This window comes from Periophthalmus magnuspinnatus, chromosome 8 (assembly GCF_009829125.3).
Source record: "Periophthalmus magnuspinnatus isolate fPerMag1 chromosome 8, fPerMag1.2.pri, whole genome shotgun sequence".
Taxonomy (NCBI): Eukaryota; Metazoa; Chordata; class Actinopteri; order Gobiiformes; family Gobiidae; genus Periophthalmus; species Periophthalmus magnuspinnatus.
Window position 1 is genome coordinate 1183951 of NC_047133.1, and position 18550 is coordinate 1202500.

At 39.6% G+C, this 18550-nt stretch overlaps 5 protein-coding genes and 1 non-coding gene across 6 annotated transcripts in view; 3 read left to right on the forward strand and 3 right to left on the reverse strand.

Annotated features, from left to right (window-relative positions):
- Positions 1-241: 241 nt before the first annotated feature.
- Positions 242-395, reverse strand: LOC117375579 (U12 minor spliceosomal RNA). Its single transcript, XR_004541706.1, has one exon. It is a non-coding gene; the product is annotated as a U12 minor spliceosomal RNA (small nuclear RNA).
- A 438-nt stretch (positions 396-833) lies between these two features.
- On the forward strand, positions 834-4718 carry poldip3 (polymerase (DNA-directed), delta interacting protein 3). The gene is made up of 10 exons (XM_033971543.2): positions 834-951; positions 1414-1514; positions 1601-1971; positions 2058-2102; positions 2249-2326; positions 2400-2612; positions 2714-2791; positions 2866-2995; positions 3076-3142; positions 3722-4718. Exons 1-10 carry the CDS (start codon positions 884-886, stop codon positions 3936-3938), a joined length of 1368 nt encoding a protein of 455 aa, XP_033827434.1. The 5' UTR covers positions 834-883; the 3' UTR covers positions 3939-4718.
- Positions 4719-5262: 544 nt separating this feature from the next.
- On the forward strand, positions 5263-7285 carry rrp7a (ribosomal RNA processing 7 homolog A). Its single transcript, XM_033971553.2, has 7 exons — positions 5263-5337; positions 5989-6131; positions 6208-6333; positions 6424-6547; positions 6622-6719; positions 6794-7001; positions 7076-7285. The coding sequence occupies exons 1-7, from the start codon at positions 5274-5276 to the stop codon at positions 7159-7161; spliced, it is 849 nt and encodes a 282-aa protein (XP_033827444.1). The 5' UTR covers positions 5263-5273; the 3' UTR covers positions 7162-7285.
- On the reverse strand, positions 6995-10252 carry LOC117374629 (zona pellucida sperm-binding protein 4-like). Its single transcript, XM_055223761.1, has 13 exons — positions 10246-10252; positions 9503-9619; positions 9309-9433; positions 9129-9249; positions 8922-9062; positions 8688-8860; positions 8544-8605; positions 8318-8448; positions 8061-8244; positions 7842-7986; positions 7708-7777; positions 7507-7641; positions 6995-7427 (listed from the first exon to the last, which is right to left on the reverse strand). The coding sequence occupies exons 1-13, from the start codon at positions 10250-10252 to the stop codon at positions 7282-7284; spliced, it is 1557 nt and encodes a 518-aa protein (XP_055079736.1). The 3' UTR covers positions 6995-7281.
- A 579-nt stretch (positions 10253-10831) lies between these two features.
- On the forward strand, positions 10832-13656 carry wbp2nl (WBP2 N-terminal like). Its single transcript, XM_033971557.2, has 8 exons — positions 10832-10963; positions 11337-11445; positions 11522-11660; positions 11844-11936; positions 12011-12205; positions 12377-12484; positions 12739-12815; positions 12886-13656. The coding sequence occupies exons 1-8, from the start codon at positions 10905-10907 to the stop codon at positions 12934-12936; spliced, it is 831 nt and encodes a 276-aa protein (XP_033827448.1). The 5' UTR covers positions 10832-10904; the 3' UTR covers positions 12937-13656.
- Positions 13657-14575: 919 nt separating this feature from the next.
- Positions 14576-18550, reverse strand: part of LOC117375270 (heme-binding protein 1-like) — a 4005-nt gene continuing 30 nt past the window's right edge. Inside the window, exons 1-4 of the mRNA XM_033971562.2 lie at positions 18464-18550; positions 16010-16148; positions 15320-15500; positions 14576-14753 (exon numbers count right to left, since the gene is read on the reverse strand). The exon at positions 18464-18550 is cut by the window's right edge and continues 30 nt beyond it. Of these exons, the coding sequence (XP_033827453.1) occupies positions 14576-14753; positions 15320-15500; positions 16010-16148; positions 18464-18541 (576 nt within the window). The 5' untranslated portion in view covers positions 18542-18550. The remainder of the gene's footprint in view (positions 14754-15319; positions 15501-16009; positions 16149-18463) is intronic.

Genomic DNA, 18550 nt, shown 5'->3' on the forward strand with positions numbered 1-18550 from the left:
GGGTTCTGTTTGTGAAGAGCAGAGGTAACAGTAAATCTAGTCTATTCACAAACTAAACACAGCCTGACTGCTCTGTTTTATGTTTATCATTTTACAAACACGTTTTCCACGGTTGAGTTGATTTTCTCTTTTACAGTATCGTGACGTAGAGGTGTTTTTGTCTCTGGCTTTATTCTATAGAGTCTTATGGTGTAAGAGAGATAATAATAATTCTAATATTTTTCTTCCACACTTTGGGGTCGGGGCAGATCCTTGCGCCGCGAGGCATCTCACAGAGTAGGTGAGTCACCTCAGCGGCCGGACCTGTGCCCTTACAAAAATTGCTCTCGTAAGTTGACGAGGGACGCGGGCGTCACCCCGCATCGTTATTTTCCTTACTCATCAGTTTAAGGCATAACAATCGATACATCGAATATCTGGTTAGTCCCGGTGCTCGTGCGTCCTCAGTCATGGTGTCAGACTGAGCCGCTACGAGAGTCAAAGTGCTTCATATATTTTTGTCTATGTAAATAACTTTAGCAAATATAGTTACTCATCAAAATATGAAAAATATATAACCATTTGGTGTGTTTGTTATGAATAAAAAAAGAAATCATGTATCGCAAAGCATTATGGGGAGAGCTCTTCTTTTACACCTTTCAGTTAAGAGTAGACGAGCGCAGATGTCGTGATGTGGGCGCATGTTTCTTTCTCTTATAAAGTTTATTTTACTTTAATTTAGAATACTGAGAGTGATTTATCGTTAAATGTTGAAAAGAATAGACAGAGACAACATTAAACGTGAAAACGCGTTATTTTTATTCATCACGTTTAGACTACACCGGCCTCCGTACATGTTTTCATTACTAGAGTCCACGCATGCGCAGCAGCACAGTGAGAGAAAATGGCAGACGTTTCTTTGGACGAAGTGATCCGACAGCGCGGCATTAATCTTAAACCAACTGTAAAACGGTAATCAACACTGGACCTTATACTTCTCGTGACTATTTTATAACCAAATTCGTGTAACATTTTAGTAGAAAGGTGCACGCGCGAGCTAGTTTGAGGCTTTCTTTGTGCTCTATGTTAATGCTAACCCCTTCGCTTTGCTCATAGCATTAGCATGTAGCTAGATAACCAGTGCACCCAAAAGCTTAATAGCGTCCAGTTTACTTTTCTACACTTCACTGTTCTTTAATATTAGTCGTAAAATAATTATTACCCGCTTTTCTAATACACGCCTTAGCAGATGTTTGCTAATAAGCTAACAGCAGTGTTTACTGTGTGTTTGTGAAGCGTTTACTGTGTGTTTGTGAGGGAGTTCAAAGATCGCCATGACGCTCATTGATTTTTACCTTAACGTTGCCTTTCAAATGTTGGGATCAAACTGCATTATGCACTGCGATGGAAAATAAACAATATTCTGTGTTTCAGGCCAACATTTGGACGAGGTGCTGGGGGGGTCGGGATGAGTTTTGACGCCAGGCAGAAGATTGGTGCAAATGATGTGCGGCAGCGAATGGGAGGAGCTGCAGGTAACATTTTAAAAATACCAAAGCGTTTTACTTTGTGTTTACAACCTAGTGTTGTTTGTCATTTGCGTTTATTGTTTTCATAATAGGTTTTCAAGTGAAAGATGCCAGAGAAAAGCTTGGTCAGAAAGATGCTCGTTTTAAAATTCGTGGTCGAGGTGGAGGAGGAGGAGGAGGAGGGGTGCAAGATGCTCGTCAAATGATCAACTCACGCAAACAGGGGCAAACACAATATAATCCCACAACACAGGCTTTGCTACCCCAGCTGCAGAGCACACTGCCATCAGTACATATACACTCTAACATTGGTGTTGCTGGTGCTAACAACGCAAGGCATTTTGGTGGTCAAGGGACGAATCTTAGGGATGCTCGAGACAGACTAAGCCTGAAGAGAAGCCTCGGAGGAACACAGACACTGGCTGGGGCAGGAATACCATTAAAAATAACAAAGACCATTCAGGTGAGCATACTTTTTTCCCAGAGAAAATGTAGAAACAGTAAAAGAAAACCACAGCTAAAAGTTTGTGTGTTTTTTTTTTTTCTCAGCAACAGCCAGTGGGACTGTCAAGTGGGATACGCACAGCCACACAAGTATTGTAGCTGGATTAGTAGATTATCATAGTGTAATAAGATTCTAATGTCAGTGGTGTTAGATTAATTCACTCTAAACAGAAGAGATTTTAAGCGTATGATTCCAGATGATCAGTTATATGGTACAATCTTCTGTTTTTTCCCAGCCTGTCTCAAATGATCTTGATGGCACTGTTAGTAAACAAATAAAGATAACCACTTCTAATGACATCCTACAACCCCGGGTAAATGAAATCTTTCACATTACTTGAGTTTTATTTTTTTTTAAGCATTCACTTACCATCAATTTTTTTCTAGGGGGGTGGAATTGGCTCCTCATTCTCCATGTCAGCTCCAATCACAAAGGTGGTTAAAAATGATGCCTACACAGCACCTCGTCCTCCTGTACCAGTGGCACCCACTCGACCAACCACCAGCATGCCTGCGTCTCGGCCCTCTGCCTTACAACAGGTCTCCAGAACTCTGCAGCAAAGCACTGCTGCTCCGAATACAGCAGCGGCTCCTCCTCTGGTGAGCTCTCTTTTAATATGTGATCAGGGATAGAAATTTAAGTTGGTAAAAAATAACAGCATGCCATGTTGTACTTAATCCATATTTTTTTGTTATTTTAGCCTACATTCAGTCCATTGGAGGGAACAAAAATAACAGTAAATAACTTGCATCCTCGGGTAACTGAAGAAGACATCGTTGTAAGCAAAATGACCACTCTTATGTACTTTGATTGATACTTCAAGCATTTTGATGATTCACTCTTTCCCCACAGGAACTCTTTTGTGTATGTGGTGCCTTAAAACGTGCACGGCTGGTGAAAGTGGGTGTGGCTGAGGTGGTATTTGTTCGTAAAGAGGATGCCGTCAGCGCATATAGGAAGTATAATAACCGCTGCCTTGATGGTAAGTCTAAATGAGGGTTACAATGTTGTTTCTGCCATTTATGAAGATGTTAATCATTTTATTTGTTATTTAAAATGCAGGTCAGCCCATGAAATGTAATCTTCATATTCAGGGAAATGTCATCACTTCTGATCAGCCCATTTTATTGTAAGTAATATTAATACTAAAGTACTACTAATACTAATTTGTCAGTGTTCATATTGAGTTTAATTATAGCATGTGCTCTTGCATTGTCACTATTTCAGGAGAGTTGCTCCACTTTTTATAGTAGCAGATAGTATTAGATATTATGGAGGCTTTATATTTATATTATGACTACGACCACAGAGATTTCTAAAAGGACAATCTGCAATGTGGAGTCTTGTTTATGCTTAGTTTTTTGTTTGACTCACAACTTTTACATAATGTAAAAAAATATTATTCTAACTAAATCAACATCACATTTGTCGTTATTGAAGTCGACATTAAACATGCTTACTTCATATTTGGAAACCCCCCTGGATGAGTAGTGTTTATACAAAGCACTCATCTCACCTACACTACACGACTACACTGCTGTGAACTGGTTATGAAAATTTGTCTGGAATAAAAAAAAAAAAAAATCTGGAATAAATTGCATGCATTACCTTTTTTAGTTTTCAATGGTGAGATTTTGTAACTTTCTTTTCACTATCCTATGTTGTCTTAAGTGCAGTATAGTGACTTTTGGTGTTTGGATTTTTGCAGGAGGCTCAGTGATACTCCAGGCAGCGGTAGCTCTACAAAGAAAGATGGTTTGCCCCCCTCCTTGTCACGCCCCGCTGGTCAGCGAGCGTCCACTCAGCCCACTCCAGAGGTGGATCCTCAGACAATTCTCAAAGCTTTGTTCAAGTCCACTGCTCAGTCCCCCTCCACTCCCGAACCTCCCAACTCACAAGCTACTGCCTTTCGCATTAAGATTTAGGTCGTGTCTTGTGTTTCAATATTTTACTGCATTCCCAGTGTTACAGTTAACAATACTCTATTTCACTTAAATGGGAAACACACATGGAGCCTTTTTCTCCCATTTTGATAAACATGTTTACTCACAAAATGAAACAGTTTAATTTTATCCCACTTTATCTGCAGGACATTGAACATGTTTGTTTTTTATCAGACACAGCCAACCCCAAAGCAGTCTGATTGTGGAACATGTTTTAATTCAGTAATATCCCAATTTGGATGTTTTGTTAAACATTTTAAGTTGTCATGGTCCACCCAGTCTATATCGGGCTTTGTGTTCTGAGGGTTAAATATCTTCAATAATGTGTAAAATAAAATAAAAAAATACAGTTTGAACAATTATAAAACAAGTGATTTGGGTCAACTTGGACATTCATAGTTGACATTATGTGACAGAATTTATGAAGTATATTCTTTGTAGTGTATTGACAGTATGACAGTTTCAAAACATGTTGAATGGTCTACTACAACTGTGTTGCTTTTTATTTTTCTGGTATGTCAGTCTAATGCGTCTAGGAAGGCTAGCTTCTGTAATGTCACCATTAAACTGTACATTTATACTTTATTAACTGTCTTTTCATTTATAGAATACAGCCAGATAACTGGCCTACAATAGTTATATTTTATTGTGGCAATGCCTAATGCAAAAGAGCTGCATCAAATGACAAAAGTGCAGAAATGGCCAAAAAGGCACTTAAATATGTGCCAGTTTACCTAATTGTTTCGTTTCAATAAAATTCTTGCCACTAAGTAATGAGGCGATATCATGTATTCTGATATATTCATATTATGAAAAAACAAAATAACCCACAGCACGCAAATAGGTTACAGAAAACATCTGAAATATATTAATAGCCCTGGGCAAATAAAGGGAATTCTGACTTTATTAGTAGAATATTATTGGATGAAACGGAAACTGAAAGTGAAATTGACAAAATATAATTAAAATGACATGTACAGAACATAACAACCCAAAACATCTAAAAACATGTAATATCCTCCAGCTCAGTCCTGACCCAGCCTCACTCCAGATGTGCAGAGGGTTCAGAGTCTCTGCCCCAGACCAGAGGCACTGAAGGGTCAAATAAGGATGGGTCAAATAAGGACGGGTCAAATACAGAGGACACATTTTCCTACGGGGACAAATTAAATGTACTTTAACAGAACGCGATAACGACCCGTGGAAGTATAAAACGTTATAGATCTATTCTATGTACGAACCATGTGACGTAAACGTAACGTCATAAACGCCTTTGCCGTTTGTTGTTTACTTCCGGGGTCAAAGTTTGTTTCCAAAATGGCCGCCTCCAAAAAGCAACACGCCACAAACCAAAGCTGTGTTATTCCCGGAGGATTTGCAGGTAATTTTACACTACAGAGGACGGAAAAACATATACTTTATTGTACAACTGTTAATGAATGTCGCTCAACCTTTATCTGGAAAAAACGGAACTTGTTTCGCTGATGTTTGACAAGACAAGTTGATTTGTACAGCACAATCCGTACATAAGGTAATTCAAAGTGTTTTACAGAATAAAACAGACATTAAAGTCACAATACAACAAATCAAAACGTAAATAGTCACAATAGTTATCATAAGATTAACATTAATGGAGAAAAGTGCAGAATAAACCCCTTTCAGTCACAGATAAACAGAACCGTTTGAGTCTGGATTTAAACATTGTCAAAGTTGAGGCCTGTCTCACATCTTCAGGAAGAATGTTCCAGGTTTTAAATGCACAAAACTCAAACACTGATTCCACATGTTTAGTCCTGGTTTAGTCCTCAGAGTGTGAAATGGTTCATGTGGCTCTAACATGTGGGAGATGTTCTTTGGTGCTGGTCCATTGAGAGACTTGTTCACAACCAGACCTGCTTTAAAGTCTATTCTCCTGACCTGAGCACAGGACACATGTGTGAAGTACTTCCTGGTTCTAGTCAGGTCCGGAGCAGCAGCATTCTGGATGCACTGCAGCTGTCTTAACACTCATTATCAAATCTGTTTTTTGCAGTGCTGCCCTTAAAGTTTTGTTCCAGCAGCGTCGCACATCACAAACTTTATGTAAAAGAGCACAAAGTCCGGGATGAAAAAAGCTCGTACAGACCAGTGGACAGGACCCTGTTTGTTCTGAATGTTCCCCCATATTGTTCAGAGGTAACACACACAGTATCACAGTCTGATCTATACAGTTTCAGATGGCCGTGGACCTAACACTGCATTTGAGTTTCAGGACGTCATCAAAAGAATATTTTCTCAGTTTGGAAACGTAAATTCAGTGGAGTTGAGAGACCAGCCAGGTTCCTCTCCGCACCATGGACCGAAGCTTTCCAATGTTTTTAAACCAGCAGAAAAACATGTGAGTTTTTAAAAGCGTGCTGCATAACAATTTGTAGAAAATGTTTGAATGGTTGAAAATGATCATATACCTTTGTATACTGCTCCACAGGGATTCAAAGTAGGATACATTGTGTTTGAAAATTCTTCCAGTATCAAAGCTGCTAAATCTCATCCATCCAGTGAGCCTCTGGTGGTGTCCACAGAGGAGCATCCTGTCAAGACGGGGATTCAAAGTAACTAGAATGCAGCATGTAATTCTCATCTAAATTGTGTTGCAGATTGATAAATGTTACCTCTTTTTTAACAGAATGGATACAGCAGTACAAAGAAGCTTTTATTCAGCCGGAGGAACTTAACAAAATAGTTGACTCTTTTATGGAGGATTATGACAAGCATAAAGAAAAGGTAAGACTAGTTTTTTCTTTGACAGATGATTCCCATCTGTCTGGCTTTACATCTTCATGTTCTGGTGGTGACAGGAAGAAGAACAACGAAGGAAAAAAGAGGAACAGCAGCAGGAAGACGAAGATGGTTGGGTCAAAGTTACAAGGGGACACAAAGGTGCAAAAGCCCGTCCCCACAGTGAAATGGCCAATCAGCGCACTTTAGCAAAAGAGATGAAGAAAAAGAAGAGAAAGGAACTTATGAACTTCTACACCTGGCAACACAGAAACACACAAAAAGAGCGTAAGTACGGTTTTCTGGAAACAGATTTTAATGACGCTTTTTATGAGAGTGCTTTTTGTTCTGTTCTTTTACAGATATTGCTGAATTAAGGAAAAAGTTTGAAGAGGACAAACAGAGGATAGCCTTGTTGAGGGCACAGAGAAAGTTTAAACCCTATTAAATTGTCTTTTTAAGTTTGTAAACACAGTTTAAAAATATTAGCGTTCAAATATCTACTGTGCATGCATCCTTATGTATTTAGATGTACAAAAGTTTGAAACACATAAAAGAATCATTTGTTTTATTGAGTTTGTTCTGTATTTTTCTGTGCATCCAGGGCCTGTGCCTGTCGCTGGCATCTTCTAATGCTCCGAAATACCAGACACAGCGCCATTAGAAGCAGAGCAGCTCCAACCCCAGATAGAACATAAACAGTCACCTGAAACTCTGATACAAGAGTGAATTTCAACTACTGCAATCAAACTATGCATTCATAAATTTAAAGTATTAAGATAACTTTTCCTACGTTTCTTAGATGTTAGACACAGGTTGTCGTCCACATCTGTGTCATTCTGTCCTAGCTGTAGAGGTCCCACAGAATAGAGATGGAGGTGATCAGAAGAGGGTAAAGCTTCTCGTCTTTGTCTTTGACTCTCTGAAGCTGCAAGGCAAGTCTTAGTTTAAATATCTAGTCTGAAAATGGTCAAAGGCAAATTATTGTACTCACAGGTAATTGAGCAGTGCTGCTCACACTCCATATTTTCAGTACAAATTTCCACCCAGCAATAGAAATACACCTAAAAAAGTTGTGTTAAGGAATGTGGCATAGATCAGAACACTGTAATTATATAACACTCTTACTAGCTCTGTGCTATGACGGCCTGTGTGTGGGTCCAAAAACGCAAAAGTCTTCACATCAAACCTTCTGACTTGGGAGTGAAAGGCAATCTTTCCCTTATTGTCCACAGGAACAAAACTTTGCATGTCATCCAGAGGGTTAGGACAGCTGCAGGAGGGATTACAAAGAAAACCATCTATGCATGTATGAAAGTAAGTGGTTTAATTATCAAAAAAACAGACCCATCAAAGAGCAGGTTCCACACAGAGTGTTTAGTCTCTGGGTAGGCAAAGCAGTCTCGAACACGGAGGGAAAGAGTCGGGTCTGGGGATGATCCAACAAATGATATTTCTACATGAACATTTTCACGCAGTGGGAGGGTCACTGGGAGTTCATCTTCAGCAAAGAAGGATGTAAAAGAGGCGTCTGTATGAACAGGTTAAGTGGTTATTAAAAAGGGTAAACAAAAATGATTTGTTTGTAAAAGAATAATGTTAACCTCTGGCTATTCTCATTTGAACTTCACTGTTTCCCAAACCAACTGCAGGTGGTGGATTTGTCAAGAATAAAACATCCAAATTGGCAACTTTTTTCAACTCTGAAGCCTCATACTCACACGCAACCTCAAGACTGAACAAAAAATGCATTAATTGTAATAATTAGAGCACATTGACTACAGAAAATATATCATTAATGATGTAATATTATAGAGACGGAGACTTTACCTAAATGCAGAATCTATGCCACCTACTACCTCCATTTCATAGATCACGTTGTTTCCTTCTTCCTGAAGAAAAAAAACATGTTTGTCAGAAATATTATAATTATCACCTATTTTTTAAATATTCAAACACACAAGAGAAGGTTACCTTCATCTTGGCCCCACACTCCTTTTGTCCGACTTTAAACACTGCAGTGTCTGGGGTGAGAATGACTGGGACACACTGCGGCTGATCCTTCACCATTAGTTTGCTTAAAGAAGTGGAATAACCAGTGTCTTCTGTTGTGACAGAAAACACAAAGTGTCTGTCTAAAGAGCAGGCTGAAGGATAAAAGGAAATTAATGGTTTGTACATATTAGTGAAAGAAACAAATACACTCACAGTTGAGTCTGTAGAAGCAGAAGTCGTCCTCATCGTCATAACAACAGCCGCGGTCCAGGCAGTCCTCACCTGTGATGTCTCTGTGACCACAACCCACCTTCAGATCTTTGGGAGTTTGGCATTCTTTTGCTAAAGCATTTCCTGAAAACACTTTTTAGACACTTGTAGAACACTTTTTAGTTCGATGTTTCCCCACCAAGTGCTTACCTGTTTGGGAGAGCGTCCTACTGTCACTGTGTCTTTTGATCAGAGGACAACTGACATTCACTCTGAACCATTGTTGTTTTCCTTTCAGCTGGACACGCAGAGGAACGATCACTGTTCTGTCCTAAAGACCAAGAGTAATCAGGCCTTTTTCTTAAAGTCAATGTGTAACGTCTTTCTCACCTTATACTTTGTGTAACAGCTGTCGTATTTGCTCAGAAACACTGGACCACGGCTCTTGTCTGTTGTCAGTTTGACTCCACAGGACTCCTCATTCTCAGAAACTGGAATAACTGCACCTGTAGAATCTGAGGACGGGTCAAATGAACGAGGAAACCATTTCTAAGTTGTAAAAGTTCAACAGTATTTTCACTTACCTTCTACTGTCACATTTCTGCTGACATGGGGCCCAAACACAGCCTTTACTCGCTCACGAGAACACGTCACTTTAGGTAAAGCTTGTCTTTTCCTTTCATGAGATTTACTCTTCTGAACTGAAAAACAATTGGCACCAAATGCAAAAACTAAATAAATCAAGCAGAAGTTTTTAGAATAAGAAAGCATCGTTTTGGACATTAGATGAGGCTTTTACAGCACATTAAGTCTCCACTGGACAGGGCGGGTCATGTGACTCTTTCATTAATGTCAACTACGACCAGCTTGTCTCTTTTGACTTGAACCAAAATGATTCAAAAAACACAAAGACTTGACTTTTTTTACAGCCTGTACAAACCTGCACTAGTCCTACATGTTGAATTTGTGTCGACATCACAGACGTTTAGATTCAGTCAGTGTTTATCACTATGGCCTTTTTGTTGATTTGAAAGATTACAGATTCAATCTAATGATTCATTTATTTAAATACAGGCTAACTGCAAACACAGTGTGTATTTTTATGATATGATTTACATGAATTAATCAAATTTATTTTGATGAGTAAGACATTGACATGAAGGTTCTTATACATTTTCTTCTTAAAGTAACTGTTTGCAGTCTGTGCTCTTAATGTTTTTTTTTTATTTTGTTTTGTTTTTTTAACTACAGTCATCTCTGATCCTGAGTTTCCACAGGTTTAACCTTCATCTACAGCACAAAGTGTAGATTCTACACTTTCACTCACAGGACATGGCTCGTGTGAACACTCAGAACCTCAATCATTTACTCAGTGGCTTCACTAGCACAATGGAAGTATAATAAATTCATCTTTTAGACAATTTCAATTTCATTTATTTTTGTAACGCCCAAAATCACAACAACAGTTGTCTCGAAGGGCGTTCATGTTTTGGTTTTAGACCTATAACTGGCTCTGATGATAAATGATGATAAATGATGATAAATGATGATAAATGACTGTCTGCAGGTCCTGGGTTTAATGTCCCACAGTGTTCAGATCACACAGGATCCTTGAGGTTTTATCCTACTGGTTTTCATCATTGACACTGACCATATAATATCATTCTGTGGGGCTCATTCTGCTCTTTCATTTCATTCTGGATGATCGTGTTGAGCCAAAACACTAAATTATAAATAGATGTGACATCATGTCCAGTGTTTTTGTAAATAAGAATAAATCTGGTTTAGAATTATTGTCATTAAAATGTTTGGCTCATATCCAGGCGCACACAGACGGTTAAAGTTCATGAAACTTAAATCTTAAGTGTTTGTTTGTGAGAGGGCTTACGCAGCGTCACGCGCTGACACGACGTGGTGACGTCAGTGTGACGTAGCGGGGTTTCCAGTGTTTTGGTGGAGCTGCTGAGCAGCAGATGAGTTTATATCATGGCTTTAAACCGTAACCACTCACAGAATGGAGGAGTTTTGATTAATAACGGAGAAAGGTGCGTGTGACACGTTTTCTACGTCGTTCTTTATGTTATTGGACACGTGTAAAACAGTGTGAGCTTTTATTTGAGTTAGTTTATCTCTGCTCTTCTAAATGCGCACTGTTAGCTAGCTGTTAGCTAACTGTTAGCTAACTGTTGGATAAGTGTTAGCTCTTTAGCTTGTCCTGATGTTTAATAACCTGATTTATAATAATATTTATAATAATCTTGGCACATGTATGAATTGTATGAATTACTCTTTTACTTTTAAATAATTAGTTTATAACTAACATTTGTTTAAGGCAGAGAAGGAAGTTGCTCTGTTCACATTTTCCCGTCATCCTGTTTCATAACACACATTTCATGAGCCTGGGGTTGTGTTTTACAGCATTGTTCGGGAGTGTAAGAGTGTGGAGCTGCAGCTCAGTGATGTCAAAACCAAAGCAGATCTGCTGAAGGGCTCCAAAAAGGGCAATGTGTACCTCACTCCATACAGGGTATGCAGCTAGAAACACTCTGTGCTAAGAAAGAACCACCACAGCTCTCATTCACACTGATTTGTCTTTGGTTTAGTTGGTATTTGTCTCCACTAACGCAAAGGACCATGTGGTTTCGGCCATGTTCCCTTATCACCTGATGAAGGGCTGCAGCATCGAACAGCCAGTGTTTGGAGCCAACTACATCAAAGGGAATGTGTTGGCTGAATATGGAGGTAAACTGGTGTCAGATTCATTATTAGGGCGGCTCAGTTTAATAATTTACTTATCTCAAAGCTACATTGACTTTTGTCGATCCAATAAGTATCTTCATTCCAAGTGAAAAAAAATCAATACATCAATTTTTACTTATCAGATGAATCATGCAGAAGTAACAACCATTTAATCTCATTATCCAGGTGGCTGGGAGGGCACAGCACAATTCAAAATGACTTTTATGTCTGGTGGAGCCATCGATTTTGGGCAATATCTTTTTAAATTAGCCACAAATGGTAAGTTTCTCAAAAGTTATGTCAGACTGTACACACTGCTTTCACTCTTATTTATTCATTTGTACTATTTCCAGCCTCTCGTGCACCTCCAGCTCAGAACGGGGCTGCTGCATATGGCTATCCTTCACCAGTAATGATCAACTCTTATGGCCCACCCGCTCCTCCTCCGGCCTATCCTTATCCTGGTCCTCCTCAGCCCAACGGTTACTATCCGGCGCCTCCACCTGCTGCTGCCAACATGGCGTATCCCTATCCTCCACCTGCTCCAGGTAAACACATTGTTTAGTATCTTATGTAGGTGTGAGCATTTTTATGATCACTAATTTAAAATCATTAGCTTCTTTGCTGTTTCATGTAACTAGATATTAACCATGTTTAAACATTATTGTGTCCTGGTCGTCCTTGATGAAGACGTCACTCACTCTGTTTGTTTGTACCAGAAATGTTCCCATCTGGATATAACTACATGGCACCACCCCCGTATCCTGGCCCACCACAGAACTGGACAGCACCACCCGTTACAGCACCACCAGCTACAGCTCCTCCAGGTTTGATGTGTTTTTCTTTTTTTCCCGCCTTAATATAAATTGTTCACCAACACTAAAGCCCTAACCAAATGTGCAGAGTTAGAGGTAAATGTGATGGTCACAGCTGAAGGGCTGAACTTCCTCCATCTTATGGATGGGTAGAACTCATTTGGATGTTTTTTTGTATTTGACTAATAGAATGTACATTTTTGTTTCCTTTTCCTATTGCTAAACAAGCTCATTTTAAATTATATTATTTCCCATGTTCTACACAGGCAATTCCAAGGCAGCTGAAGCCGCTGCCAGTGCATATTATGATCCCAGCAATCCCCACACGGTCTACATGCCCATGGTGAGTGGAGCTGCACGTGGTGACGTGGCTCATCAAACAGTAACTTTTATAACTGATGAATATTTTACAGGAGCGACCACCTCCATATGCACCAAACTCTCCAGAAAAGAAACAAAACTGAAGGACTGCAATGACTTAAAGAAACAATCAACATAGCATGATGAATATCATTTTGATAAATGTTGCTTTATATACAGCATAAAAGTGTATATACTCATTCTACTAATTCTATTCACTTTGGAGGGTGAAACTAGAGAAGGGAAAAGGGGTTGTATTTTATTACATTTTTATATGATTCCATCAGAGATCAGAGTAGCAGTGTAGGCTTTTATTATCAATATTATGTATTTTATCATTGCGAGTAGCCTTTTGTACTGAAAATCTATTTGATAAGATGCTGAATATTGTGGTATTATGCAACTCCAGTTTTCCAGTACTCTCCATCTTTTCTTTAAGATAAATTATTATAAACACATGACAGGAGAAAGAGGGTTGTAGTTGACGTGCAATATAAAGATAAAAGAACTTGACCTAAAGCCGGTTCAAGCTTCTGCAGTGTTCAGGTCTGCAGCTTCAAGTTGAAACAGAACTCCTGTCTTTGTGTAAGTACACGAGTGTGGGGTTACAAGGCCACGCTGCATGTTACTCTCATTAATGTCTCATTACGGTGGGGAGTGGCATCGCTCAACTGTGTAAGTGGATTTTTACCTTTTATTCCAGAACTTACTGAAAGCAAGTACTTTGACTTAATAGTTAATGTAGCTACTAACAGGATTATTTACTTTTCTTTTTGCTCAAATTTCCTCATTCCGAGTTGTCAAACAAATAAAACCAACTCCCAGTTACATTGAATGGGTTTTATTCTTTTCTGTTCACTTTGTTAAATGTTGTACAAATACGCTTTGCCTTTATATGTTTTAAATTATTTACTTATTTACTGCTGTTTCAGCCATACTCACAATCAAAAAGTGTCACCTGTGCATGTACAATTATTATTATCCACATTAATTATATTAGATGTTTCATTGACTGGCATTTCCCTGTAGCAAGAAACAGATTCATTTAAGTGTTTAACCAAACATGTATAACTTAAAAAGTACAGAGCAGTGGGTGGGAGGAAGGGGAAAAGTGACATTTCCTGGGCACTCGAGCCTCTGATGTAAAACTGCAGGATTAAATACTCAAACAGGAATAAGTCGAAAAACAAGACTCATAGTGAGCTCATGGAGAACACCATCGTGACATGTTAAAGTTCAGAAAATAGATTTTACATTGTCTGTCTCCTTTAATGAAATAATATTTCCCTGAAGTACAAAAAATATACACCACATAAACCACAAATATTAAAGCAGAAAATAATGACAGAGAATCACACTGAGCTTTTGCATAACGTCACCAGATAAAAGATCATTTAAAATGGCGCTATGATTTAACACAGACCACTGTACACACAAAACTACACAAATAACTTTGTCACAAAAAAGTATTTCACAGTTTAAACACTGTCCAAATCCATTTGTTCATAAAGAGACTTACACTTTATGGCTCAGCTCCTGCGTTTGTCCCGTGCTCTTCTCACATAGAATCATTACATCTGTCCCACTTTGTAAACATCATGTGCAAAAACCTTTAGAAACATAGAAACACAGATTACAGACAGATAAAGCTCAAGAGAAAGTTCTTGTAGGCTACATGGATCATAGTTCTGCCAGTGGAGAGTTTTGTGAAGCCACATTGGTTTTTTAGGTCTGATCGAGTCTCTACGGCTCCTCTTGTAGAAACCAGACCTCATTGCGGCGTCCGTAAGGCTTTAGGGGCGGGTCGAAGCTGCAGCAGAAGTACTGCTTACGTTGGAAAGGCGCAGTCTCACCCAAAGTACGTGTCAAACGTAAGGCCTCTGCCCTGTACTCAGTCTCTCCAGCAAAGCCCCCGAACTGTCTGTGGAGACAAATCCATTTATGATAAATCATGTCCTCATGGGACAAACATAAACCCAAATGAACAGCACTGGTCCTGATGAGGCAGGACCAGATGTTTTGTTTCAGTTTTGTGGACATTGTGGTGAATGACCTTGTCCTTTGTGTTTAATGGTGACGATTCCAACAACAAATGTGTCACTGAACTTTAAACCAAACAGATTTAGTAAACCACGAGGTCACAGATGTGTCACAAACACAACGTCACCGTCCAGAACAGCTCTGGAATGTGGGAGGTGGAATTATTTTTGCCTCATTGTTTCTAAATGTTTTTTCAGGTAGAGTTTTGTGTCTGAGCTAAAACAAACGTGCACAGTGTTGAGAAACATAATAAACCATGTTTTTCTTGTCCAAGATCAAGACAAAGCCAATACTTATGTTGAATAGTTTGAAATACGCAGAACAGCACTGGAAATCCATCGTACAGGTTTAATATATGAAATACTTTTTATCTCTACACTTTTGTCCACGTGTTTTTAAAATGACTTTTCATTGTGACTAAAGATCCATTCTGTGACATAAACCTACAGAGCATAGACGGTCATTCCCGGTCGCTCCTCGATGCGGATGGAGGTGTCTGTGGGAGGGGGCGGGGCTTGCTGGTACATTGTGGGGATGCGGATGCCCGCCACCAAACGCCGAGACAGAACGCCATCGTTCCGCGGGTAAACTGTGATGATGATGGGAGTGGCTGTGCCCATGGCCTCAGCTGTGAGGAAAATAAATGCTTCAATTATTATTTACATTCATTACATCAAGGAAACCTGAGGAAAGAATAGTATAATAATATAAAAATATAATATTATAATAATGTACTGGCCTGTACTGACGACATCTTTTAACTTAAAGTAACTTAAAGTAAAGCTGAAATATTCTTATCATGTCCCATTTATTTATGTTTTAATTAGTGTTTTGGTTCAGTTATCCAATCATAAAGTCCATTTAGCCTCTTTCTACATACAGTTCCTTTAATAAGGGGCATGTAAATATGTGATATATATATATGTATATATATATATATATATATATGTATATATATATATATATACACACACACACACACACACCCTTGATCATAGAGCAGCTACAGTCAAAGGAAGTGTGCTTATAATATCAGATTATCTTCATCTCACAGTTTGAGGTCTTTTGAGGTCTTTTGAGGTCTTTTGAGGTCTTTTGAGGTCTTTTGAGGTCTTTTGAGGTCTTTTGAGGTCTTGCCTGGCTCGTTGCTTCCTCCGATGTACATGAGCAGCTTCCTCACCAGCTCTCCGCTGACCTGGTCAAAGGTTCGACCCTCAGACGACACTACTGCGTATTTGGAAGCGTCGTATCGTCTCGTCTCGAAGCTCACGCCGTCCTGGGACACAAAAGAGTGGACATAAACTGGACAGAGCGCACACACGTTTAATGGGTTTATCTCCTGGAGGAGTCACACATGATTCACCTCTGACACACGTCTGCTTCAGGCGACTGTGTGGGAGGACGACAGGATAAAATGCAAAATAACTTACATATTCACTAAACTGATTTGGTTACATTTCTTCATTTTCTCCACAGAGTTCACTCAACCTTCAGGGAATAATGGGTCATGTTCTTACGTAACAGAGACGCACAACTGGCCCCCGCTCACATATGCACAACGTGAACGTGACGCAACACTTTACACGACACATGACACAGGGTTAATGCAGAAAGTCACTCAGCTGGAATATTTAAAAATAACTGTGCATTTAGGGCAGATGTCATATTTTATCACTGTTTTCATGTAAATGGGTCAAATATTGATGTTTTAACTGAACTGTGCTGTTGAATTGTCCTTTAGTTTATAGTATTAGAGGGTTTTTTTAACTATTCATATTTCATTTTATTGATCTTTTGGCCTTTTTACCTCCGCAGTGTGGAGTGGACAAACACACTGCTTTGTTCCAACCCTGTATTCTGAATGTATGATCTTTATTTTCAGTGTTGTGAGCAATTTTAACTGTATTTATGAATGAAACTATTGAAGTAAATGCTAAAGTTGTTATAATCTGTATCTTTGACCTTGTCCTTTCTGACTCTTCCCTGTAGAACATCTGATGAACTCGTCTCTATTAAAATCACGTTTCTCCTCGTCTCTCGGCCTGTTCCTCTTCAGACTGTGACAGGTGAGATTCTCTTCGTGGTAATTACACACAGCCTGTTGTCAGTGGGACCACCATTAACACGGTGAACACTGGTATGGCACGAAAGCTGAGCCTGAATCTGGTTAAGCAGTGCAATTAAAGTGTCGGTCATGTGTCTGGTCTGTGGTTGTGTGTGTGTTTGTATCTGCAGCTCATACAATAATAGTAATAATTCCACATTCAAAGGCTGTTATTATCAGCACATCAGGATCTTTCCATGCCCCCCTCGTGTAGTTTCTCTCTCCCGGCGCTGCATTGAGCTGTTATAACGGCATTGTTCATCTGTGATTGTGCCTGGTGTGTGTGTGTGTGTGTGTGTGTGTGTGTGTGTGTGTGTGAGAGCGTCTTGTGTATTCAGTGTCAGTTTTAATTAAGAGTGTTGGGTGACAGCCAGGCGGGTGCTTCACAGATCAGGTGACTAGCTCTGATTTCAATACCTGGTGTTTAGACAAATCAAGTTGACAGATTTCTATTTTTGTTGTTGTTTTATTTATTTATTTATTATTATTTTTAAATTTAGGATGATTTTAGAGCTTAAGCCTGAGTGGAACCTTCAAGTTAAAACCTGCAGAGGGTTGAGGTTTTTATTAAATTTGCCAAAGCGGCTCATCTTTGCTTTATTCATCTTCATCTGTCTTTAAAAGTCCAGCTCATATTTTCAGTTTGATGATTTGTGTGACTCTGTTTTGTCTCAGTAAAAACACTGAGCAGAGTCAAGTGCAGAGTTAATGTGCGGATCTGTTTTGGGTCCAAGTGTTAATGAGTCACTTAAGTCATTTGACTCCCTGCGTGTCTGGTCAGTTTGCTTTAGCCTCTTCTCTCTCAGTTTGCCCCAAGAGGCTGTGTGTTTTCAGGAGGCTGTAGGTCAGAGGAGGATGGACGCAGATCGAGGCCTGCTGGGTGTTTTGTTTCACACATGACTGACTTCGCTGGAATATGTCCCCTTTTTTCCCAGGCTCTGCGCGGACAATTATATTAAAACGTCCCTTGAAAAGCAGAGCGCGCGCGGGGATGTGGTGGAGCGGAGGAGAGGGGCCCTTTCACGTCAGGAGGCGCAGTCACAGGGGTCAGTGGTGTATCGGGATACGCGGTCAATCCATATCTGAGCTCTCGGGGTTAACCACAGACTCGTCTCACACACAGCCGCGTCCTGTTCCTGGGGTCAGAGCGCGCAGTGCACAGCCTGTTCTTGATGCCTCAGTGGAAACAATGACTTATGACCTTGCTTCCATTCACGGACAGGTGATTTAAGGTCGCGCCTCACGCTCCTCAAACGCGTAAACCACTGGAATAAACTTTTACGCATCGGTTTAACAACAGAGAGAAGACATCAGAGCGCACATGGGGAACACAGAGAGCACATAACATATTTAGTGAAGCGTGAAATATTAATGCCAAAGTGAAACCGTACAGCTGTACAGTATAATTACAGTGCGTAACGGCGCTTTTACGCACGAACCAAGCGCTACAGCAGTGGAATTACGCACAGGCTTTACCTTTATCTTACCTTAGTCTCGCTGCTCAACAGTTTATATTCCGTCTCCTCTGTGACTCCAAAGAGCGTGTTCTTGATCATTCCAAACATTTTATCACG